The 24,400-nt window shown below is 43.3% G+C and overlaps 2 protein-coding genes across 7 annotated transcripts; one reads left to right on the top strand and one right to left on the bottom strand.

Annotated features, from left to right (window-relative positions):
- The first annotated feature begins 363 nt into the window (after positions 1-363).
- tchp (trichoplein, keratin filament binding) lies at positions 364-6,356 on the top strand. The gene is made up of 13 exons (XM_080003852.1): positions 364-502; positions 1,353-1,558; positions 2,203-2,413; positions 2,505-2,561; positions 2,808-2,876; positions 3,155-3,328; positions 3,415-3,527; positions 4,346-4,412; positions 4,719-4,891; positions 4,982-5,063; positions 5,177-5,362; positions 5,928-6,071; positions 6,225-6,356. Exons 2-13 carry the CDS (start codon positions 1,368-1,370, stop codon positions 6,255-6,257), a joined length of 1,500 nt encoding a protein of 499 aa, XP_079859978.1. The 5' UTR covers positions 364-502; positions 1,353-1,367; the 3' UTR covers positions 6,258-6,356.
- A 1,506-nt stretch (positions 6,357-7,862) lies between these two features.
- git2a (G protein-coupled receptor kinase interacting ArfGAP 2a) lies at positions 7,863-22,079 on the bottom strand. Of its 6 annotated transcripts, none has more exons than XM_080003844.1 (21): positions 21,740-22,079; positions 19,179-19,312; positions 18,662-18,774; positions 18,427-18,532; positions 18,235-18,321; positions 17,997-18,127; positions 17,802-17,896; positions 17,452-17,497; positions 17,016-17,067; positions 16,830-16,902; positions 16,589-16,686; positions 16,356-16,467; positions 16,094-16,236; positions 15,807-15,956; positions 13,538-13,786; positions 12,118-12,207; positions 10,532-10,614; positions 9,358-9,543; positions 9,012-9,143; positions 8,358-8,421; positions 7,863-8,115 (listed from the first exon to the last, which is right to left on the bottom strand). In XM_080003844.1, the coding sequence occupies exons 1-21, from the start codon at positions 21,789-21,791 to the stop codon at positions 7,903-7,905; spliced, it is 2,409 nt and encodes an 802-aa protein (XP_079859970.1). In that variant the 5' UTR covers positions 21,792-22,079; the 3' UTR covers positions 7,863-7,902. The 6 variants fall into 6 exon arrangements, with proteins under 6 accessions (XP_079859970.1, XP_079859971.1, XP_079859973.1 ...); XM_080003845.1 differs by having other exon boundaries at positions 17,016-17,064; XM_080003847.1 differs by lacking the exon at positions 9,012-9,143.
- Between the last annotated feature and the right edge of the window lie 2,321 nt (positions 22,080-24,400).

Raw genomic sequence — 24,400 nt, 5'->3', positions numbered from 1 at the left:
TTAGTTGACTGAAATGTTTCAACTTTTTAAGGCCTCACATTTTTACAATTGGTGAATGTAAGAATCACTTTATGCCCACAAGCCACTTGGAGGGGACGGTTTGCTGACCCCTGACCTTTCCATGAATTACCTGAAAGGCACGTTTCTTTGTATTTGTGGAGCACGTTTTGTACACAAAGGGGATTCAATGTGCTTTACATATTCCACGACATACAGGATATAAAAGCAAAGAACAGCAGACAGACAGACAGAGAGAGAGCGCGGACAGATCGGCCTCGGGGCTGAACACCGTCGAGCTGCGCTGGAGTCGTTTCAAACCCGCTAACCCACTTCCGGTGGCTAAGTGACGTCACGCCTTGTCATCCCAATTCCATTCGAGCTCCGCCGACGCCACCGCGCGGATCCCTGCCCGGGGAGTGTTGTGGTTACTGCACGAAGTTGGGCGTCCTTGTAACCGAATTGCGGCGGTTTTTAAACGGAGGGGATACGTTCCGCCGGAAAGGTGAGCGGCTGCCTCGAATCCGCCAGCCGGCTATGCTAACCGTCTTGGCGTGGCGCTTGAACCGTGCGTTGTGTGTTCTGGTCCCCGCACGGATTCACGTTAACGGTCACAAGTAGGCGTGGAAACGCAGGGGAGGACGGGGTTTAGCTGGGTTAGGGTGAGCTGCTCAGCCAAACTTTTTTTTTTTTGGCTAAAACACATTTAGCAGTAGTTACCGTAGTCATGCCAGCCCTATTGCAATATCACAGAATTCATTGCTGCAACCTACCCCAGTGCAAAGAGCTTTTGATTTCTTAATTGGTTTACTGCGATCACCTATTTGTTCTGATGTGCAGTTTTCCTAATAGGTATTAATAAAGTATCTAATCTTATACTGGGGAGGTTGTTGCAACGCTAAATTTCAAGAAGAAAGTGCTATAACAACACGAGTGTGGATTTGGTGCAGGTTGCTGAAAATACGAACTAATTGTCCTTAGACTTGGATGGATGTTGGTGTACCACCACTCAACGTGCCACCCCTTCTCAGCCATTTCATTTCTAGGTGTATTTCCAGTGTTCTAACGTCAGCACTCGGTGCTTATCAAAAGAAGAAAACCTTAGTTCGAAAAAATGCTGTCTTACATCAAACCCTGCAAAACAATTTTTTCCGCAGTTTTTCTTCCATAGCTGCGAATCTCCACATGCAAGCTCGAGAGGGAAGTAGATGCGTACAGTGGCACATGATGATGTGACTTCCATCGTATTTCTGTTACACCCCGCCCCCCGGCCTCGGACGCGACAATCGGCAATAGCTTTGAGGCAGGGTGAGCTCACTGGGTCCATGAAAGTTGTCTCTGTGTTTGTGTTTCAGTAAACTGAGGGATCAATGGCTCTGCCGACCCTCTCGGCACACGGGCCCATGCGTGCCCACATCCTGGCGCGGCAGATGGTGCGACACCGGGAGCTGGAGGCCCGTCGGCGGCAGCAGTGGGACCTGAACTCCCAGTACTTCAGGGAACAGAACGTACGCGGCCACCAACAAGCTGTGTGGAGCTCCACCCAGTCCTATGAGAAGAGGTGCCATTCTCAGTCTTTTGAATGGGCAAGATCCATATTGTGTGAAACAAAAAACAATGTGCTTGTGTTTGTTTGTTTTTTTTTTTTTTTTTTTCTTTATGAAGAATCGCTTTATATTAGAGGATACATTTCCATAATATTGGATTTGGTCTTCTGCATGGAATCTATCTATAACTAAGGAGCAGAAGGCAGTCCTACTCCACCAACCATCTCCAGTTCTACAGCCAGTGCCTTTGTTAAGGTCATTTGGCGGCAGTGTGCACCTCACATCCATGTCTTTGTTATGGAATAGAATAACTTTATTTTTCCATGCAGAACTTGGAAGTGTTGGCAATCATGGCCCCTGTCTGTTTCGGAACCCGAAACACCACCTAACAAATAGTTGATGTTCGCTATAGCTGTTATGGAAAAAAAGGCTGGATTTTTTTAGATTCAAAAAATGGCAAGAACCCTGTAAAAACCACATTGAGAGGCTTCAACAGGACCTGGAACGAGCTGTTCAAGCTCACAAACTTACAAATGCGTGTGCATTTTTTCCCAATACAGATCATTTAGAAAAATCACTAACTGTATGAAAGAAACAAATGTTCAATTGCATTAATGGGATGTCTTATATGTCTCACATCTTCTCTCCATTTCGCCAGTATGTCAGCATATCATCAAGCGAGACAGAGGGAGGAGAAAAGGATGAGCCTGGAGCAGCGCAGGAGCCGACTGCGGGCCATGCTCAAGGCGGAGCGGGATCAGCTGGAGGCTGAGCTCCGGGAGATCAAACCTGATCGGAGCGCTTTAGCGAGTGGGTTGAAGAAAAAGACAGAGGACCTACGTTCAGCGAGGGAGGACAGAAGGAAAAAGGTGGTTGGGTCGTTTTTGGGGTTTTTTTTTTAATCCAAAAATGCAGTGGCTCTCAATTTACATTTTTCTGTTTTTGATTTGAACCCCCCAGCTTGCGCAAGAGCTGCTGAAGGAGCACTGGAGGAGAAACAGCCCAGAGTTGCGAAAGGTTTGTAAAGCATTCATGTTAGTGCCATGAGTTGCCAAATATCTCGTGTGCACGTCTTTTGTCAAGACGTGCACTTCATCTGGAAACCAATAGGTCCAGTGATGCAGACATTCCATGACTGAGTTAACCCGAGTCCTGCAGTGACTTGACGGAATAAATTGTTTTGTTCTCTCTGGTGTCACTTCCGCTGAAGTCGGGATCATGTGTCTTTCCCAACTCCCAAAATTTCCCAAAATGTGTTCACAGGTCGAATCGGCGTTGCATAGAGATCATGTTATCAGCCAATGGCAAGAGCAAGTGTGTGAGAAAAAGAAGGTATGTCATTTATATCACAAAAACCTTTGTCAAAGCCTTGAGGCTAAAGTTAATGTTTTAATCACCTTGAAAGGACAGTACCAGTGTTAGACATTTATTAATACAATATTTTAATTTAGGGATCAATCAAGTCAGATATGACTCGATTGCTTACAAACAAGCAAAATAATTATTATTATTATAGACAATAAATTAACTAAATGGTGTTCAAGTGGTTCAGGTATTGGTATTCAAAATACTATGGTAATGTGAAATAATGGATAATTTAAAACCTGCAGCATGACGCAGAGGAGCAGGAGAAGAACAGACGTTTTGAAAGCGAGTTTGAGAAGGTCCGTGTGGAGGCCCTTCAGAAGATGGAGAAGGTGGAGGAGGAGAAGAAAGAAGACGATCGCAAGAGAGCAGAGGAGCTCTGCAGCCAGATGGAAGAATTGAAGCTGAGGGAGGAAGAGGTAAACATATGTTGGAAACATTTGTGCGGCGAGCGAGCGCACGGGACGGGCGTTGGTGCAGCAAGTTGTCTTGCCTCCTGTTTTAGGCAAATCGTCTCAAGAGGGAGCAAGGCGCCCTGCTGGCCCAGCAGTGGGAGCTGGAGCTGATGGAAGAGGAGAGGAGAAAGGCAGAGGAAAAGATAAATAAATCTCGGATGGGGTGAGAAAGGCTCTTTCCTCGAGGGCTGTGGTTTTAAAGCAACACTGTGTAATTTTTACCTTAAAATAACAGATTCAAAATCATTGTGGTGGTACACTGACTTGTAATATGGAGAACGGCACCTCTTTCATTTCCACCCACCCTCCCAAACACCTTTTCTTGCAGTATGTAACTACTGTGTTCAGGTACGAAACATCGGGGAAAGGGCATTGCGATTTACGGCACTACTTCACTTTCTTGATGTTTGGCCTCTGTAATTTATGGTAAAATTTATTAAAGGGGAAAAAAAAGAATTGATCATTTTTAAGCTTGTCGGTGAAAATGTCCAGTAATAATGCTCAAACAAAACGTAGCCGCTCCACCTCCCCGACGGCGCGGATGAGACGGGCCAGCGGTGCCCCTGGCAACTGCACCTCTGCCAGCGTCACATTTATTGCGCCACAGAGGTTGTTTCACACTCTGACTCACGCGTGCAGGCAGAGCACATCTGGTACCTACACTGGTAGCAGGACGATCCCCGAGACCCTAAACTGTGCAAGGGGTGCTGTAACCAAGGTGTAAATTATATTTGCGTTTGTAACATAACTGTTATTGAAACGTGACGGATAAGGTTCAAATTTGTCTGGTAAAATAAATTATTTTCGGACCTCCGGACCCGAGTTTTAGGACAATAGTATAAAAGTGCAATTGCATTCAGAAACTGTAGAGGCGCCAAATCCCAAAAGTTACATAGTGCTGCTTTAAACTGGTCAGCGAATAAGATGAAGAAATCTTAATTCTGGAGGTGCTATGTGTTGACGAAGCTTGGGTTTTCACAGGCAGTTTTTGGTGCGCCAGTACCGGGCTCAACTGAAGAGGAGAGCGCAGCAGGTGCAGGAGGAACTTGTGAGTCCATTTGATGCATTGGTACTATGGCACATCAGAAAAAGGAAAAAGCTCTCTCAAAAAAATAAGCCACCCTTTTACGTAAAAAAAAAAACAACAAAAATATTTTGAATTGTTATTTATTATTATTATTATTATAAATACTCAACTGACCTACCCTTCCTTCTTCAGGGTGTGGACCACCGCACCATTAACCATACTCAAGCCTCATTTCCAAAGAGCGCCTTCTTGTACACATTGAACATTTCTCTATATTGTTTTTTTCTGAGTTTGGGCTCCTATGTGGAATGTGTCTGGGCCCGTCAGGAAATGGACCGCAAGATCCTTGCAGCGTTGATGGAGGTCGAGGACACGGACGGATGGCTGGAGAACGCAAGAAAGGAAAGGGCCGTGGCCAACGCTGCCTGGATGAAGGTGGTGATCGAGGAGCAGCTTCAGCTGGAGAGAGAGAGGGAGGCACAGTTTGAAATCCTGTACAGGTGGGAGCCTTGCTTAAATGGCAACTTACGGTAGTCCCGCGCCGCAGTTTTGCGCTCCTCTTCGAACCGCAGTGTTGGATGCTTTTTCAGGGAGGAAGCACAGCGCGTGTGGGAGCAACGCGAAGCGGAGTGGGCCAAGGAGAGGAGAGCCAGAGAGCGGCTGATGCACGAGGTGAAAGGGCCCGGGGTGACCGAGCGAGTGGCAGTGAAAACACACGCACACACACACACACACCAGAAGATATCACTGAATGATGGCGCGCGCTCTCTCTGTTCCGCTACAAGGTTCTAGAAGGCAGACAGAAGCAGCTGGAGCTCAACATGCAGCAGAACCGCAAGGCCCAGGAAGAGTCCCTGAAGAGAAGAGAAGAGCTGATCCAGAAGATGGAGCTGGAGAAGGAAAGCAGGCGCCAGGAGAAGCAGCGGCAGGAGAGCCTGAGGAAGGCTCGCATGCAGGAGATAAACGACCAGGTCAGGGCGGGGCCCTACTCCCTCTCGTTCTCTGGGCGTGACCTTGCTGTAACACGAGATTCTTTCATATGAAGTCATAGGTCTTTGTTATTGTGTTGTGTGTATCCAGGGGTTAAATTGGGATTTGGTAGATGAGTCTTTTTTAGCAAACCGAGGTCATTTATTTTATGTAGTGGCTAATTTGCTGGAAAACTTCATTTGGAGTCTTATGTATCATGATGAACGTTGGGCTTGGCTGCCTATCCACCACAAGTGATACCGATAGTGCTGTAATTACACTGATATTCGCCCTTTTTTTTTTTTTTTTTTTTTTAATTAAAATTTTTACGCTGGGCAGTGGAAATTAGTTTGAGAACTGCAGCTCACATTGTTTGGTCGCTCTGACGATGGAGGTCCTCAAAGTTATCAGTGAGTTTGAGGCCCATATATAAAAATATGGCAACGTCAACAAGGAAAACCCTTTCAATATCTTATGTCTTCACCAAAGTTGGGGGGACGGCCGCGGTTTAACCGCTGTGTACGACGACTAACATGTCTGTCTTGGACTTGTGCGTGTGCGCTGTAGGTGGAGCAGCGACGCAGAGAGCGCTGGGCGGATCAGCGGAGGAAGGAGCGGGAGGATGAGGAAGAGCTGGAAGCGCTTCAGGTTTTGGAGGACGAGCTGAGGCAGGAGACACAGAGAATGGCCAAGCAGGGCTACCGGGAAAAGGTACCGCATCACAGAGACCTCTGCGGCGGACTCGGTGTTTATTCGGGAACGCTGTTGTTAAATTTCTGCTACTTTACACAGTATGTTGTGTTTTGTCACCTAATTTTCTTCCCATTAAACACCATCCCATGGTTGGTTCTCTCTCCTTCATAGATTCACAGCGGACCTCGATCAGCCTGGATATGAGGACTACACAAGACCAATCAATGAGCAAGCGTTAAATGTACATTTGGTATTTCCTCCATTTAATCAAATTCTCAGGCTGTTTGTAATGGATGTTGCCAGTCATTTTCTAAAGAGTCAGACAACCAGAGTTGTGCCAAGTTTTAAGGAGTTAAAGGCTACGTGTTTTAAAACAAAACTGCAATTATATAGAATTATAAATTAAGTTTATTTAGAAAATAGTTTTTTTTGTTTTTTTTTACAATGCAGTTAAACTGTAAACTGCACACAGTTCATCTCTGTACTTAAGTACAAAGAAGGTCATTTCCTTGATCAGATTACAAGTCTGAACCGTATGGCAAAAACCTTGCTAAATTCTATATCTTAAGTTCTATTCCGTACATTATACATTTAATGCAGCTCGAGCAGCAACAGAGCACAAAACACACAGGACATATCGTAAGTTCTAAGTATCTTAATACACCAACAACACAGACCGCAATATTACAGTACAGTGCCTAAAACCCCACACACACATAATATGGCCCCTGAACAAGTGTTCAGGGCGCACACTGCAGAGAGGCTAAACCACATGATCAGCTTTTCCTCCCCATCCAACAAACAAGGGAAGATCCACCTTGAACGCTGAAGCTTGCACCGTGCAATGAATGCAGGAGAAACTCGAGCTTCCAGGGTGCATGGCTTTCTCAGCATCCACAACTGGCTTTGGACTTTGATTAGGATAACCCAAACCTTATGTGAATACACTAGATTTAATTTAAATTTTGGACTGAACAATTTCTTTGAAAAAATAAAATCGGTAAACTCCTTTTGTTTCCTCGATCCATTCATTACACGATTCTTCAACAATTTGTTGACTGTTGCACTGTTTAAATTTACTTTTTACATTTTTCTGTTTTACATTAAGAGTTGGACTGTTGGAAAACTGTATTGGTTAGGTTCATGACATTCAGGCTTTGTTCATTAAATTGTGTAATGTGGGCTCACGTCAATCACATTCCGCAGCTTCACCTAAGGAAACCTTGTTATGAGTTATGGTCAAATTTGATCGTGTTCGCGCCACCCCACGCCAGAGGACTCTGGCGGGGCTGATCCGAGGACCTCACTATGCCATCCCATCGGTAGTAGTGACAGGCAAGGGCAGGGATTGAATCAACACGAGCTTATGACCCGTGCTCACTGGGAATACCTCAAATACATATTTATCATTTTTAATGACATTTATTCGTCAGTTAAAAATTTAAAATGCATGCATATACCACAAATACCAATTAAAATAAAAAGTGATCCCCTTAAAGGTGCGGTGTTAAGAACTTTCGGAACAAACCTGGCAGAAATGGAATATAATATTCGTGATATATATTATATTATATATTATTATATTATTATCACGATTATATTAATATTCGTAATTCCCATGAAAATACAAGTTGTGTTGGCATTACCTTTAGAATGAGCCTTTTTTAGCTACATATGGAGCGGGTACGCTTCACGGAGGCTGCCGTGTTGCGCCGCCGCCATGGGGAGGGATGTTCAGTTGGTTGCTATCTGCAACCTCACCGCTAGATGCCACTAAATTCTACACACTTCACCTTTAAAAAAAAAAAAAAAAAAAGTCCTTAAGTGCTGTTCCTGATGATGATGCCAGTTAGCTGTTGTTCTCTTTCGTGGTGATGGTGACCAGCTGCTTGGCCGCCTTAGCGATGTCGTACGCACACTGGATGACCTGCTGCGTCACCAGCTGCATATCTGGCCCCGGGGCTCCTTCGGGGGGCACCGCCTTCCTGCACTCGCTCTGCAGCCGGTAGGCACTAGAGGTCAACAAGCGCAGGGGACCCCGCACAGTCTCCGATCGAGGCTTCTGCAGATTAAGTTAAAAAAAAAAATTTTTTGACTTGGTTGAAACAGAGTTAAAACAGGACTTATACCCTAATTAACCCCAACTAATGTTCTGTATCCTAGAGATAAGAGTGATTGCTCCTGTTGGTATGAGACATAATATATGGTTTGGGGAATAGCCACCAGCCTGAAATTTGGTGCTTTGATCTATGGCTACACTGAAGAAATATAATAAAAAAATAGGCAAAGATACATTCTGTTTACCTTTGGAAAAAGCGCAGCCATTTCTGTTACAGCCACGTGTATTCTTTCTGAGCAGGGTACAAAGCTGTAGAAATAGGAGAGGTGTTAATGAAACATCATAATATAGTTGTATGACTGCTTCTACAGTTACATTATAAAACAAGCAAGTTTAAGTTCATAATATAAATAAACTTGTATCACACCGTGCAATATTAAACTCAGATCTCCATTAACAAGGCATATTAGGTCATCCAAGCTACTAGATACAACAGCCAAATACCTTGATAAGCAAGCTACGTCATTGCGTGGTTTAAGGGTATGGTAAACACAACCTAGGGCACACATCCTACTGTATTAAACAGAAACACAAAATAATTTAAATGTCTACAGCAATAACACAAGACATGCGCTGTGGCATACGCGACCATATTAGGTTTGAAGTTGCAGTGTTAAAAAAAGAAAAAAGAAAATTAAGAAACAGATCTGGATGTTCTCAAAACAGTTCTCTGACGTTTCCAGAAAGGCGTCCGGCGGCAACCCACAGCAAAACAACTTGCCGGTCAGTCGGTGAGAATGAGAGGCGATGAGAGGGCAGAGAGACAGGACAGATAACGCGGGAGGGGAGGGAGAGAAAATGAAACTGTGCCTGGGAGGCAGGGACATAGGCCAGAGTACCAGGATGAGGGGCCGGGGGCCTGGAGGCCAAGGGGCTGCAGTGGGGGCGGGGCCTTCTCAGCCCAGGGCACCAGGGTGCTGAAGCAGCCCAGGCTGTGCCTGAGCCGACGCACGCCTTCACGCTCACATGGTCTGCACGATGGGGAACCACGACACAAAAAAAGGACAACAGCGGAACACAAGTAGAATAAGGTAGCAGGGTGAAAACAGAAAAACAACAAAGGGGGAAATAAAGGGGAAGCTACAGCGATAAATAGGAAGGGGGGGGGGGTCCAAATGAAATGAAGAGGCGGTGAAAACGGTTCTCCACTTCCTGAAAGAGCCGTTCTGCACGTAAGACCCTGACCTGTCGTGCTTGTTGTCCTGAGCGGCTCTCAACAGCTCCTGGATGTTCTTGGTGATCTGCTCTGTCTTGCGAATGACGTCCTCTGTGCTGGGGAGCGTCGGGTCGGCCTCCGTGTCGTCCAGCTCGGGGATGGAACTGCCCTCCCCCAGCCAGCCGCTGCTCCTCAGCCTGGCTCTCCTGCACAAACTGGGGCAGGGAAAGGAAGACGTGAGGCTGAGGCACTGCTCCTGGTGTGTTTAAAACTAAAAGGAAAACTGTTGGGACTAAAGCCGGCTCGAATAGAGTGTGGTAGGGAAGAGTTTACTTTGAAAAGGGGACCTATTATACTTCTTTTCAACAAGTTAAAACAGGTCTCTCAGGTCCCCAAAACATGTTATTTTGCTAAAAAAATACCACTCGGATTATGAATTCTAGTCATTCTAACATGCCTCAATTCCCTTCGGTTCCCGTCGCTCCATTTCAGTGTGTGTCGCTTTCAATGAAAATGAGCTGCCAGACCCCTAGTTCTGTGAGCCAATGGGGTTTCACCTTGACTTCCGGGTTCCGTTGTATTTCGTTTGTAAATCTTCACTGATTTCACCTGATCAGTCCGGCAGTCTAGGCTTGATGTAAAAGTTAAGTCCGACTTTTATTGCCGACACCGCACAGGGATTTTTTTGTTTTATGTAAACATCGGAAAAGAAATAAAAAATACACCTACAATAAAAACGAATTATTTTTATTGGTTTTGTTCGCAGCAATGCACAGCAGATTGCGTTCCGCAGCCTTCAGGCTATGTACCGCATTTTTTTTTTTTGGAAAGAAAAACAGCAGAACTATTTTTTAAATACTTACATATCCGTCGTCTGCAGTTTCTTCACAGACAGTTGGTGTTAATTCCTCTTTCTTTTAAAAGATTTGTTTGGAGTTACTCAGATAGGGGGCGGTTCTAATCATACTGAAACCCTAAATGACGTAGATAAGGGCTGCAAGTCTGAACGCTGTGCTGCATCACGTTTTGTACTGCTCACAAAAAACTGACTGGGTTCCTTTTTTCCTTAGGTTGTGTTCGTTGGCCATGGAGACACAAATGTACGCGCACAAGCATTGAAAAATTAGTTTTTCCATAATAGGTCCCCTTTAAAATGAAATGCTTTCTTGAGGATCAAGGTGTACATTTAGATGACAGCTTTACCCCGATTCATCCATTTCAGCGTCATTAAATGTGTTGTCGTAGTCACTGTCTGGCACGCTGCTCTGCTTCTCCAACTTTGAAGCCTAGAGGAGAGCACATGGAGAACAGTTGATAAAGAAAATGTCTCTGCATGAAATCTTTCATAAATAGGATCCGCTGTAATCGCAATTTCAAAGTAAAGCATTGTCTAGCAATAAGCAAACCTTCAGTGACACTGAATGGTTTAGGTATTGTTAATGCATATTTTCAGTTTGTAGTAATCTCTTTAACTATGAAAATATACATGTAAAAGCCATGCAGACCATGACTGTGCAGCCGTTAAAAGCTATGAAGCAAGAATAAGGACGCAGTTTAAAGTGCAGGAATTAGACAGCAAGTGTTAACAATTAAGTACGTAGGATATTTTGCACAGAAAATCCAGGGATCGAATAGTTTTCCATTCCCGAGACAATTATTAGTGCTGATACATTATTTGAGATGAATCCAAACTGCTTTGATTTGGGCTGGTTTTACGAGCGACTCAACCCTACAGGATGTTCTGTGGATGATAAACGCTCAACTCCTGGAAGGGGGTGGATTGATGGATGAGTATGAAGAACAGCATCAATTTGGAAAAAATAAGCCAACCTGCAGCCTGCCTTTAATTTTTTTTTTTTTTTTTTTTTTTTAACACCGAAACCCCCCCCCAAAAAAAACCTGTGCTTGGGCAGTAACAATTACCAAAACAAATCCGTTGAATAAAACATCAGAAAAATGTACACAAACCTAACTATCAATCCAAGCCAGGGGGAGTTTCAAGACAGAATAAATCTGAATGGCAGCATTGTAAGAGAGAAGCAACCCAACTAACCGAGTGTATGACATAGAAGAGGCTCACCTTGATCTTCTCTTTACATTTATTGCCAAGCTCCAAAGAGGAGGCAGCGGCAAAAGAGAAGTTGCACTTAAGCCACTTGCACATACAGCGTACCACATAATACCTACCCTTCCAATTTAGATCCACAATTTCAAACACATTTGTCCTCTGTGGTTGGGGGTGCAAGATGCAATGCTGCACAATCTCTCAAACAAACTACATCAGAGACTATGGCTGCCTCATGCACATAGACACCACGTCTCTGCATCTCCACCTGAAATGTTTTCAAGACAGTGAGCAGCAAACTAGGATGAGCGTTTGTTTTTTTTCCCCCCACTACAAGGTGTGAGCATGCTGGTTGGAGGTCGCTGTGCAAAGTGTTCGTCGATGGGGAGAAAACAATATTTTAGTATTCAGTGAGAAATAAAGCAATTTTGATATCAAAGCCAGATATGTTTGAGCAAACTACGGATGTGTAATTAACCAAATATAAATCCCTAGACCTAATTACAGACCAAGTTGTATTCATTCCTAAAAATACATTGTATAGAGGATGATGTGAATGGAGATGGAAGCAGCAACCGGGGGGGAGGGGGGACTGGCTGGCTCATGCAGTCAGGCAGACAAGGAGCAGCATGAGGAGGAGGAGGAAGAGGAGAACGGCAGAGGGCTCTTGGAGGATTTGCAGCAGCAGCCGGCAAGGCACTGACCCAATGAGGAGGTACTTAACCTTCTGAGCACTGTCCTCCTCAGACCAGGACAAGGTGGAGGGGAATGAGGGAAGGGATGAGGAGGTGGTCACAAAAGCGCCCCTTTCTGTCTAAATACAGGGTTCAAATCAAATTTCAATGGCACAGGGTAAAAAAAAAAAAAAAAACGGTGACAAAACGAAAGGGAAGGATGAGACGCTGCCAGCAGCAGTGATTTGGATACTACTGATGTTTGTGTACAGTCCCACAAGAAGCATGTGTAGTATAGAGGTTTATTTGAACGTCATCTGCGTCGCTCTTCCCCCTTGGAGCTCCATCGATGACTTTAATACAGTGGTTTGTTTTTTAACATCGTGACTGAATAGTAAATAAACCACATTATTGACACAAATTAATAGAAATGTTGACATAAATATCACAGGGTAGCTTAAGATAGTCGAACCACCCCATCTAGCTCCAACAATCATTCCACAGTCAAAGTCTGAGATCACATTTCGTCCCATTCTGATATTTTGTCTGAACAACAGCTGAGCCTCTTGGCCGTGTCTCCATGCTTTAATGCATTGAGTTGCTGCCGCCTGATTTGCTGATTAGACATTTTCCATTAAGGAACAGGTGTACGGCTGGAAGTGGCCACTGAGTGTAAATTGTTCCATATTGTCCAACCTCAGGGATTGTTTTTGAAAGAGGGAGTTTTCCCTTTAATCACTGTGACAATGTGATAAAAATTAGATATGATTGATGGTAAATCATAAAATCCATCAAAAGTATGTTGCCTCGGCAGTTTATGCATTCAATTTTTTTTTTGTAATTTAAGCTTGTGATGACTTTTTAATATTATACTCAAATACCATGTGACTTTATCCTAATATACACTTCCCAAGTTACACAGACCCAAACAAACCTGCAAAAAAATGTATATTATTTGTTGGTTTATTTGAAGTGAGTGGAAATGTGGGAATGTAAAGAAATGACAGGATGAAATGCTCTTGTTAGTCAAATATAAAAAAAAATTAAAAAAGACAGATCAGTCAAATGGTATTTTAATTATCATTCAACAATACAAACAATACAAACCTTCACAGTATATCTTTCTGGCTAATACTTTAAACAAACGTCCCTTATTAGCATAAGTGACTGTGTTTACTCTGATAAACAAGCAGGACACTAGTGAACACCACATTTACAGTATGCAGAATGATCCCTTTGGGGTGTATTTAGACTGGGCAAAAAGAGATGAGACTAGCTGTGTGTTTTATACGCGTGGCATTGCATTCTGTGATCAACTTGTCCTTAGGAACCTGAACAACGGACAGCAAACGCATAAGGTGAAGGAAACAAACTAATGGGAAGATAGCAGTGCAGAGATGAAGAGACATGAAGGGACAGCTGGGAGGTGGAGAGGCAGGCAGAGGAAGGAAGCGTGCAGGTCGTACTTACATGAAGCGGGAAGGGTTGCAGGGTGGGGGCGCCCTCCTCGGGGTAGGGAGATTCCCCCTTAGGGAGATAGGGCTTCAGGCCTGAACCGGTCTCATACATAGACATGGGCCTGCTGGCCCGTGCAGACAGGCGGCGTTTCAGGGCCGAGGGGCTGGAGGGGTCGGGATAGTCTGACGCGCTGGGGACCTGATAGATATTGGTTGTGACCTGCCGTCTGAGTGAGGAGTTCTCGCTTTGCAGAGAGTGCAGCTGGAAGAGACAGGGCAGCAGGAGACTGAGAGGCACTCTCAGCAAAGCAAGCTTCTACTCTGCTCTACCGCGTTGCAGCTTTCTCTGCCGTAGGTTCATGTCAATTTGTATTTTCATCCGTGTTTGACAGTCCAAAGCAGCCCTTTTATACACCGCGGAATTTAGACAAGTTAGTAACCTGGTCTGAATAAAAACAGTCTCATAGGACATCATACATTGGAGAACTTTGGGTGAGAATCTAGCCACAGAATTCATGTTAGTACCAAAGTCAATATATCTGGAAAATAAAACTAAAAGCCAGATAACTAACCTTTTTTTTTTTCTTTAATGAGCTCATAGGTATGCATCAGCATTCCTAGTTAAATTATATATCAAAATATTATATAATTGTATTATAGTATCAGTATTGTATATAATATCTATCATATAATAATGTCCACTAAGCCCACACCCCATGCAGTATTGGTCTTTTGATGACATCCTCTAGCTGTAGAGTCGTCATGTTCACATCTACATAGGGAAAACACGTTCACGTTCATAACTTGGGAGTTCACCGAACCCCGGGGTTAATAGGAATAACATGAACTCTACTTTGGGGAGGTTCGATTTTTCTCTTCAATTTGCGAAAATGCAGAGCAAAGGGTAAAGAGACTATAGAGAAGGTTTTAGCACATGCAAGCACTACTGGCACAGTCAAAGAAGTGTGTCTGGAGATACGGGCACATCGGAATTGTAATTGTATTTGAGCTTTTGGCTCAAATCGGAAGATATGAAGTAGGATTGTGATGCAGCTAAGTACTTTCTAAAGGAGTTTAGCTGGGGTAATTATCAAAACTACCAATACGCTCAAATCACTACTACTACTACTACAATTGGTGAAGAAAACAATTGTTCCTTAATGTTCATTGACCCTAGAGCTGTTACAGCATAATTGTGAGATAAGACAGATGGCAGCCACTAAATGGGTGATGTGCTCAAAATACAAGTCAGTTTTGCTTGAAATAGCAGCGAGGTCTGTGTGTATGGGTCTGGCCGTGTGTATCGGTTACGAAACCGAAAAGCTGAGTTCCAACTCAGTATTATTTTTGGTTTAAGGATGTGCCCAGTTAAATGTGGTCTCTTAAAATATAATAATTCCTATTGAGCCATCACTTGAGACAATGCCAGCGCACACAGTTAACGCACATACTAATCTACTACAGAGGAGTAGTTGCAAGTTGTCTTATGCGACCAGAGTATTGTCTACAATGTCAAATTACCTACACAGCTAAATAATTATAAACAAAAAAATAATGATATAAAAATGGTAAATAGACCTGCACGAACAGGAAATATGCACATTACAAAAACTATCTGTAACCATAGTAAAAAATATTCCATACAGCTATGCAGAATTGCAAAATCAATCTATATATAAATATTTAAAAAAAAAACAAGGTTCAGCAATGGAGGCTCAACTCAGCCTTCAGATCACACATTTTGCATACGCTATTCTACTAACCGCGACCACGGCAAAACAATTCAATATAAAAAAATAAAGTTCAGGAAAGTAACTGCGCACAAGTCTGCATTCTCAAACTCAAGCACACCTGAAAATCCTCTGGAGACAAAATGATCAAGCAAGGTTCACACAGTTCATGTTAGTTTCTATACCACTGTCAATTATTTCATGCTAATCATTACATCATGCTTGTTAGTAACATAAGATACAAGGCATTTACTATACTTTATTAACTATAATCCGGACGCAAATACTTTTTAATTCAGAAATAATGCAACTTATTTTTAAAACCTTAAAAAAAAAACAAACAGAAAGAAAAAGATATGTTTTTCACCACCATTCAAATATGGACCACCGCAGTATCACAGCTACAACACAGCATTCCCAGTCGGGTCACCCGTCCCACGTTCCAACCCCAGAGGGTTCCTGGACAGGAAAAGGAACACCGTCCCCGTCCCCCCCCCTCCCCAGTCTGACCCCCCGGTGTTAGTGATCTTATTGGTGCATCTCAGCGGATACCTTTTTCTGCATCAGCCTCAACTCATCGCTCAGGTTGCTGTTGACTTTCATGAGCTGCTGGATTTTGGCTTCGGAGGCAGAGAGCGCGTTCTTCACCTCCAAAAACTCCTGCATGGTGATGGGCCCGTCCGAGAGGTCAGAGTCCAGGCTCTGTCGGGAGGAGTGGCGGGAAAAGATGAAAACGACAGTGAAACGCGCACGTTTGAAGGTTCTCAACTACACCTGTCCCGACAGCTGCTCTGTCCTTGTGGTTTCTTTTGGGGGGTTTCTCAGCAGGCTGCCCTCACCTTGGTGCGGTCCCCTTTGCTCGAGAGCTGCTCTTGATCTGTGTCCTCGTCGGAGGCGACGCTGTCATAGTCGGGCTGGTCGTTGTCCTGATCCTCGCTTCCGTGCCTGAGCCCCACGCTTTTCAGAATCAGATCAATGTTGTCTGCGACACAAGACATGAAAAGTTCAATTCTACCTCATAACATTACAGACAAGCGGCAAAACAGCACGAATCGGCACGTCTGGGAGTGAAGCCACGTCCTCGACGAACGACTTACTGACCTTTAGGACTCGGAATCGTATTCCCTTGTTGTCTGCGTTTCGCATCACTCAGTATGTCGATGACAAGAGTGGCAAATTCGTGTGCGTTGAATCGAGCAAGCTTTTGACGCCCCTAGATAAAAATGGAAAAAAAAGACAGCTCATTTCGTGGCATATTAAAAAATGAAAAATAAATAAATAAAAAGAGCGGACAATTGTGCAGATTCGACGGTGGTTCTGCGGCGGTTACTCGCCTGGTTTCGTGTCGAAGAATACTCTGGGTTCACAGGAAGGAAAGGCACCACGGTGGTCTCTGTCACCAGGGTGCTGTGATTCTGTGTGGCTAACCAAACTACAGACAATAAGGAACAGCATTGGGTCATCAGATCTGGGCTATGATTTGTCATTCATTCGTTTTGCTCCCATCTCAAACGTGTGAGTGCCACTAGAACTGGGTGAAACATAAAAACCCAAAACAAACTGATGGCGTCTTACCTGCATCCGTCTCCCTCCGATCTACCTCATCGTACACATCCATGGCCAACTCCTCAAATAAATGGTTGCTCAGCTGTTATAAAAATCATACAAAACTCAGATGAGTCATTTGAATGATATCCCTCCATATGTAATGTATAATATTCTTTTAATCAAGATTTGTAACGATGTTGAAGAGATACATACAGACTGGAGTTTTTTCTTTGCTGCCTTTGCCAGTTCTGATAAATCTAAACTGCTATGGAAGGAAAATAACTATTTTAAGAATGTGGAGCATAAAGTCAAGGACAATATGATAAAGTAATGTTCATGATCAGTACTCACATGTTTCTAATTCATCAAAGGAGGGCAATAACAGACAACAATATTTGGATTACATTTTTCTTATATATATTTTTTTAAACAATCTGCAATGCAATGGCATGGGGAATTCAGGAACTACTTTTGGGAGGGCTGTTCTAACAGATCACAGATGCCACTGAACGCCTGAAACAAGTTATAACGGGTTTCAGAGGGGAATTAAAAAACAATAAACAACTGCAGAAGTGCTGAGTCACAAATTTAACCGCAGCCTATCAATCTGAGATGCAGATCATGTTGAAGCAGTTTGGTGTCATCTTACCTATCGGCCATTTGTGGAACAATGAAGTGCTGGCCACTTTTATGATCTGAAAGAAGCAAGATGGACGCAATAGATTAGACATCTCACTGTTCTCATTTCTCCTTCAGTCAAAATCATGTTATCAGCCATAACTTTGCAATAGTATATAAGTATCAAGGATGACTTATGATGTGTGTTACGATATTCAGATAATAAAAGTGAAGTTCAATACATCAAGTGCAAATTACAGGATCTTTAAAAACCATGCTCCCTCTGGTTTAGGTTGATCTGTCAAACCCAGACAAAAACTGGCAACTGTGCTCTATCTTATTATGTGACCACATCACAGGCCGAGCTCCGCCTTCACTCACCCGGCTTCCTTCCACACAGATAGAAAGAAAGTCGATCAGTTAGTTCGTACTGGATCTCCACCAACCTGTCGGCCAGTTCGTGGTGACCGGCTTCCCTAGAAAGAAACGCAAAGATATGTCGGGCTTGAGCTTAAACCTGCATGAAAAATATGAACACGTTGGATTAAAAACACTACGGTCTGTCGATGTGCAGACCTTGCATAGTCGATAGGCGTTTTGCTGCTGCTGTCTGGGGCTCCCGGGTCGGCCCCATAAACCGTCAGCAATTCAGCCTGAGACACTTGTCCTGCTTTTGCAGCCACATGCAGCGGGGTGTTGCCCTTCTCCTAGAGGAATTAATGAATCACAGAATATTGCACATAAAAACACATTAGAGGGGCTGGCGTGTTTTAAAGACAAAACACATGTTGTACAAGTAGCGGACGAGCCTTACTGGGTGAAAAAAGTTTGCCTGGGCTCCGAGGGAGAGCAACCTTAAACACGTCTCAAGGTTTCCTGTGCGTACACTTGAGTGTAGTTGCTGGAGAGAGTGAAACTGACTGTAAATATCAAGATCTACATTTTTTCCAAATTTTTTTTTTTTTTTTTTTTTTTACATTTTTTCCCAGCTTTGTTGAGTCCTCACCTTGCTTAAATCCTTGGCTGTGAAGCTGTCGTCTTCTCGGCAGGGCATGCGATGGACAAACGCCAGCATTTGATATTTTGCCTTTATGAATTCTGTTTTGTTTGGGCTTTTTGATCAGAAAGAAAGGAAAGAATGAGTGAATTCAAACTCAACATTCTATTTTTTTTTTTTATTTAATATGGGCGGTTCAAAACTGACAACGGCAATGTCAGAAATTCAAACATTTAGAACTCACTGTAATTTATCTTGAGGGTTGGCTTTGCGTTTTCCGCTCAGCAGTGACGCAGGGTCCAAAAGAGAGTGTTCCCAGATTGAATTAGCACCATTGCTGTATAATGTCTGGACCATCTGAGTCAAATATATATTGAAAAAAGAGAGGAATGAGCCCAATGATTTATACAGTAAGGTGTTGAATACTGCAAAGGTAGTTTCAGTCAATACAAGCACTTGCTATTTTTAGATAAAATCAATATACCTCCCCAAAGATAACATTATTTGGAGAAAGCACTCACTCTACACCTGCAGACTGAACGCTCTAATGCACCAGTTTTTCCTAACAGATTGCCGCCCAAGATAGAGGCGAGTCAGAACTATAATCTTACTGAAATCCTATCGAATATTGAAATCTAGACATAGCAACAGGTTGCCTGGAAATCCTAGCACAGTGAAGGACAGAAAGAGGATGTAGCAAATAAAACAGAAATAGCTGGAACACAGGAGACCAGGACGTGGTCTTTCTATAGGGCTCTTACTTGTAACTGTGTAGGGGGCCATGGCGTGTGTGTCAGGTGACGGACTTGGGAGCTGTGACGGCCAAGACTGCGGTGAACACTACAACACTCGTCACAAATTAGCACGCCTCTATTCACCGAAGCCCAGCGAGGTTCTACAGGAGAAAGATGCAAAAACACTGGAATCACCAACAGGAACGTAAATGTTGAAGTAACCCAGGCAAAAAAAACAGTGTTCATTTGTTTATTTTAAAAAATGGGGCAGTTTCAGACATAGTCTGAAGGAAACAATGCTGAGCGCTGAACCATCTAAGCTTCTGTTCTACATATGAGTTAGGACTCAATCATCTCTGAAACCATCCTTGCGATGGGATTTACTTCTCACAAGTAAATCTCACTTCTCACCATTTTTTATTTTTCTAACATGCTGCCATTCACATTCACTTTACTTTTTACTCAAGATTCAGGCTCAATTCTTGTTGTCTTTATAGTTCATTTGGACAACTTCATTATACTTGGACTACACTGTAAGTGAAGTGTAACAGTGAAAGGGGAAGTTAAGGAAACCCGTTTCATAGATGGGCTTCGTAAAGAGGCAGAGTACCGTATTCTCTGTGGCAATTTAAAACCACTTCCTCTCCCAAACAGCGTAAAAATAAAAGTAGAAATGCATTGCAAGGTTCTATGGATCCAACTAAGCATGTGAGCACTGTGTGGTTATAGGCCTGTAACCAAAATAATCCAATGAGACAAAACCTTGACCTTTTCGTTCAACATGTTGAGGTTGACAACATACTGACATGATCCGACATGTAGACTCTCGAGACACGCAGCACACACCTTAGTAGCAAGGCCAAACCCATTTGAAACTTCAGCAATCAAAAGAAAAAAGGCTCAGAGTGGAGCCGTGGAGCTCGTGAAGTCCTCCGAAAGACAGCTGAGGTGTGGGAGGAGCAGCTGCACAGGCCGCTGGTGAGACTCGCACCTGGTGCAGATTCTCAGTGTGTCTGGTCTCTGCTTTCTAGTCTGGCGGGAACTGAATGTTGACAAGCTGGCCACATGCCACTTTTCACCCTTTCCTTAGCAAGAGCTGCTAAAATTAAGGGCATCTACAACTCTAAATATATATTCACACCCAACAACTGCTTTCGGTGGAATGGAAGGACAGTCGATGCCAGCTGGTGTGGAGACTTGGCAGGCTTATCTAATTTCAAATGACTTAAACGGAGACAATGGTATTTGGACAGGTCTGTGCTGTATTTAGCATAGTTGTCACCACATTGTAGGATTAAGTAATGGATGCGATTTTCTAACAAAAGGAATAAAGCATCTCTCTTTCAAGAATAGAAAAATTGTCATACAATCCGCTATGTTGGTGATTCATTGTGGAGATATCCTGTATGCCCACGCTGACATAGTATCTCCATGCCCATGTGCCCTGATGACACTAGACAGTTTATCACAGTGCTACTCAATTTATTACTCAGGACGACTTTCGCACTCAGCAGTACAATGAGAAGAATGGGAGGGATTCTTCTCTCTCCTCTCTTCCCTGCAATTTCATGTGCCTGGATGTTTAACATTTAATTGAGGTAAAAACAGCGCAGAAGATTATTTTAATTACTTTTGACTATTGTGTCTCTGTTGTGTAAGCTGTGATTTTGTGACATGACTGAATTATTTGAGATTTTAAACATGTCATTTGTTCTCGAGTTTCTTGTGGCAAAGACTTTAATCCCAATGAGATAACCTGACCTGACCATCTTAATTTTCTTATAAATCTAGCCGCAGTTTAAGGATTGTGACATATAGAGCATTTGAAGCTCAACAATAGCAAAGTGCTGCATTCAATGCATCCAGTCTGTTCACTCAGCATCCTGTTTTGCTTCCTGTGCATGCTGAAAAAAAGCACGTCATTCCTGTGTAAGACACATTGCTTATAATAAGATAAGGCTTGACGCAAATCTCAGACATTCTTAATGCTTAGCTGTAATGCATTTGTTATTGATATTCTTATTTTATTGAATATAAAAGTGTGGAAGACAGGGACTAAAGATTTTAATGCACTACTTGCATCTTTGGGCCGAGCAATAGACTGTGTTAAAGATCTCAATCTAGAAACATTCAACATTGATTAAGCAATTCCAGTCTACATCAGCAGATCCACAACTAAATGCAACTGTAGTTAATGGCTTTAGGCTTGGTAAATAATCAGACATTTATATTTTGCAATGGAAGGTGTAAAATGTGCCTCACTCTTTCACAAAGATGTATGTGTACTGTGCTGTATTGTATTGTCAAACATTACTATCTATTTGTAAGATTTGCCTTATTGGTAAAAAAAACAACAAAAAAACATGTCCATCATACTTCTCCCATGTAATGTAACTTTTAGTTTGTGGACGTTTTTTGAAGGGGAGGGGGGGGGTACCTCGAAAGCTTGATGCCACATATTCAGAGAGGGTCCTAATCGATATAAGTAACATACAATAACAAACAGGTCCTGATAAATCCCCTATGCTAATCACGAGGGGGCTGCACACGGAAGCAGGGCTGGATGGAGCTGCAGCGCAAACACTCACCGGGAACGCTGCAATCGGCGCACACCTCGCTGTTCCGCAAGCGTTTAGACATGCTTTGGTGGGGAGAGGCGCAATGGAGGGCGCTGGTTCCCACCGGGTGCCGACTCCCCCACCGGGCGCGGGTTCCTCTCAGGTCCAGCTGACCATGGGCGACCGTCGGAACGCCTCCCGCGTTAGCTTCCGCCTAGCTACGCGCTTCTCTTAACTGTCGATGACCGTACAGTCGCAGCTCGCGTCGGCCGACGTTGATATCCGCCGGCGCCGTCCGACGCTTGCAGGGGAATCAGCTAGCCAAGCGCGGAGCACATGGTGCGCTGACAACCATCTGGCTTCTCGCGTCAGTTTATTTCTACTCCGGCTGGTCGCTGCAGCCGAGACGTAAGGAGACACGGCCACTGACGCTGGACTAGCGAACGATCCGTTCTTAGCGAACGAACGGAGTCGCTGAAGTCAACTCCGGGGGGGGGGGGGGGGGCGGGGGGGAGACAAAAACGGCGCAATCTTCCGACTCACAAACCGAAAAAGCATTACTGATGACGTCACATTTCCATACGAACGATTTACCCTTTTCATGCCACTAAAAATAAATACATTTGAAAATGTTGTTTTTTTGTGTGTGTGTGTGTGTGTGTGTGTGATTCGGACTTTGCATTTAGACAAGCCGAGACAATATTGTTCGGATTACTGAAATATTGTTTGGGATCCGGACGTTTGCGTTCCCCCGCCTAACTAACCATTGACAGGGTATGTCACGGGTAAACGATTCCCGTGACTCCCGTCCATCGTCCAGCGGGACGCGCCCGCCTCTCCCACCCGTGCGCGTACGCCAACTGAACCGAATTGACGCCAGGTCGGAAAACGGAACGACTCTTTTTTTTTTTTTTTCGAGACTCGTCGAGAACCGAATCTGAAGAAAAGAGTCAAACCGTTCATCAGCGGCCACGGCACAGGCAGCAACTTTTTATTGGCAGATTTCACCGGATGTGGTACGTCACCTTGGCCCTGACGTACAGACGCCAATAAAAACGTCGTACTCATTTGACAAACAAAATGGTACCCCAAAATAAAAACGCACGATATTTATACCCATTTAGCTGTACATACCATACACGGGCTATTTTTTTCGCTCGATCACTGTTTAATTAATTAGAAAACAATAGACCTCACTCAGCTGTTGTTGGGTGCCTTTTCTACGGAACCCTGAAAGTGCCACTATGATAAATAAATGAATAAAATACTAGATACATGTGGAAATATGCAGAGGAATAAAAAACAACTGGAAAATATGTATACAGGAAAAAAATAAATAAATCTGGAAATGAATATATAAATATAAATTGACGTGCATCGCTATTATTACTGCTTTATTTTTTCCACATTTATTTGGCCATTTATTTCCAAATATATATTTTTTTTATCTATTTCCATTTTTTTTTTACTGATTGATTGACTTCCCTATACATTTCTTTATTTATTTTCTAAATGTTTTATATTTTTTATTTTCATATATATGTTTACATTTATATATGTATATATTTCTCTTTTTATTTCTGCTTTGCACTGAAGAACACAAAGCGTCAACCCACTTGTTTTGGTCCCAGTAATCCCTCCCAGATGTATTGGTTCCGAGCTGCAGAATGCAGGACTTGATCAGCTCCGGAGGAACTTCCAGTGGACGTCGTCTCTTGAGTCCTGTGGCTGCTTCTGTCCTACGTCTATCCATTGTGTCATACAAATACGTCGATATCCCTATTTGTCGGCGCGGATATTTTGCCAAGACTCTCCGTTTCAGCTTCCAACTCCCCTCAAAATAAAAAGTGATTCAGAATTTTCCTCCACCCGCTGAGCAAGAGTTAAAATTGTTTGTCTGAGTTCACTTCTCAGCTCTCGTTCAAATTCTGCCATAAGCCAGGCTGATGCTGCGTTCAAGACAACTGGGAAACTTCCCAACTTGCTACCGTTCACATTTATACTTCCATGCCATTCGCTATGAATGGTGGTATGCGTTTAAGTTACGTCACAAACAACGCGTATAACTCAGTCCTGAACGGAAAGCCAAAAGCGCAAATAACGTGTCGGAAATATAATGCGTTAACACGTCAAAAAAACGCAGTTTCCGTCTCGGAATTATGAGATGGAGGGCTATTCATTTTCCCAAACCGAAGTAGGAAGTTTACAGTTCCCATTCGTTATTTTCCAATCCTTTATTTGTATTACTCTTTATATTTTCACATCTATTCTATCTATTTTATTCATCATTGTGTCACTTTCGGGATTCCATTTTTTAGCAGAGTGTACAAAGTCGTAACCAAGTTCCAGCCGAGATAGTTAATGATAACGTAAAGAAAGGTTTATGTTCAACCCATCGGAACACTTCAACTCCACAAGTCTTCCTGCAGCATTCCCACATGACGTGAATGCAGCATTCGCTCACTACACAGTGCGCAGCCGCGCTATATAACAACAGAATATACTGTTGTTTATTCTGATTCACCAATTCTGTGCGAGTTTGCTGGAGTTATAGGAGACACTTTTTAAAAAAAATCTGTAGACTACAGATAGAGGGATGCGGTACAGCGGCTCGATCTCATTACGCACCATAAAAGCCTACAAGAAGCCCCATAAGAAGGCGTTGTCACCATTTACACGTATGTGACAAGT

The sequence above is a fragment of the Zeus faber genome (genome assembly GCF_960531495.2).
Source record: "Zeus faber genome assembly, chromosome: 7".
NCBI lineage: Eukaryota > Metazoa > Chordata > Actinopteri > Zeiformes > Zeidae > Zeus > Zeus faber.
This window is presented reverse-complemented; position numbering and strand designations above follow the sequence as displayed.

Excerpts from the sequence above, each read along its gene's own strand:
- git2a (XM_080003844.1), bottom strand. The coding sequence starts at position 21,791 with ATGTCTAAACGCTTGCGGAACAGCGAGGTGTGCGCCGATTGCAGCGTT. Across the intron at positions 15,957-16,093 it reads GCAAAGGGGACCGCACCAAG|AGCCTGGACTCTGACCTCTC; the intron begins GTGAGGGCAGCC and ends TCCTCCCGACAG. Across the intron at positions 9,544-10,531 it reads GCTGAAATGGATGAATCGGG|TTTGTGCAGGAGAGCCAGGC; the intron begins GTAAAGCTGTCA and ends TCCCTGCCCCAG.
- tchp (XM_080003852.1), top strand. The coding sequence starts at position 1,368 with ATGGCTCTGCCGACCCTCTCGGCACACGGGCCCATGCGTGCCCACATC. Across the intron at positions 1,559-2,202 it reads ACCCAGTCCTATGAGAAGAG|TATGTCAGCATATCATCAAG; the intron begins GTGCCATTCTCA and ends CCATTTCGCCAG. Across the intron at positions 5,064-5,176 it reads GAGAGCGGCTGATGCACGAG|GTTCTAGAAGGCAGACAGAA; the intron begins GTGAAAGGGCCC and ends TTCCGCTACAAG.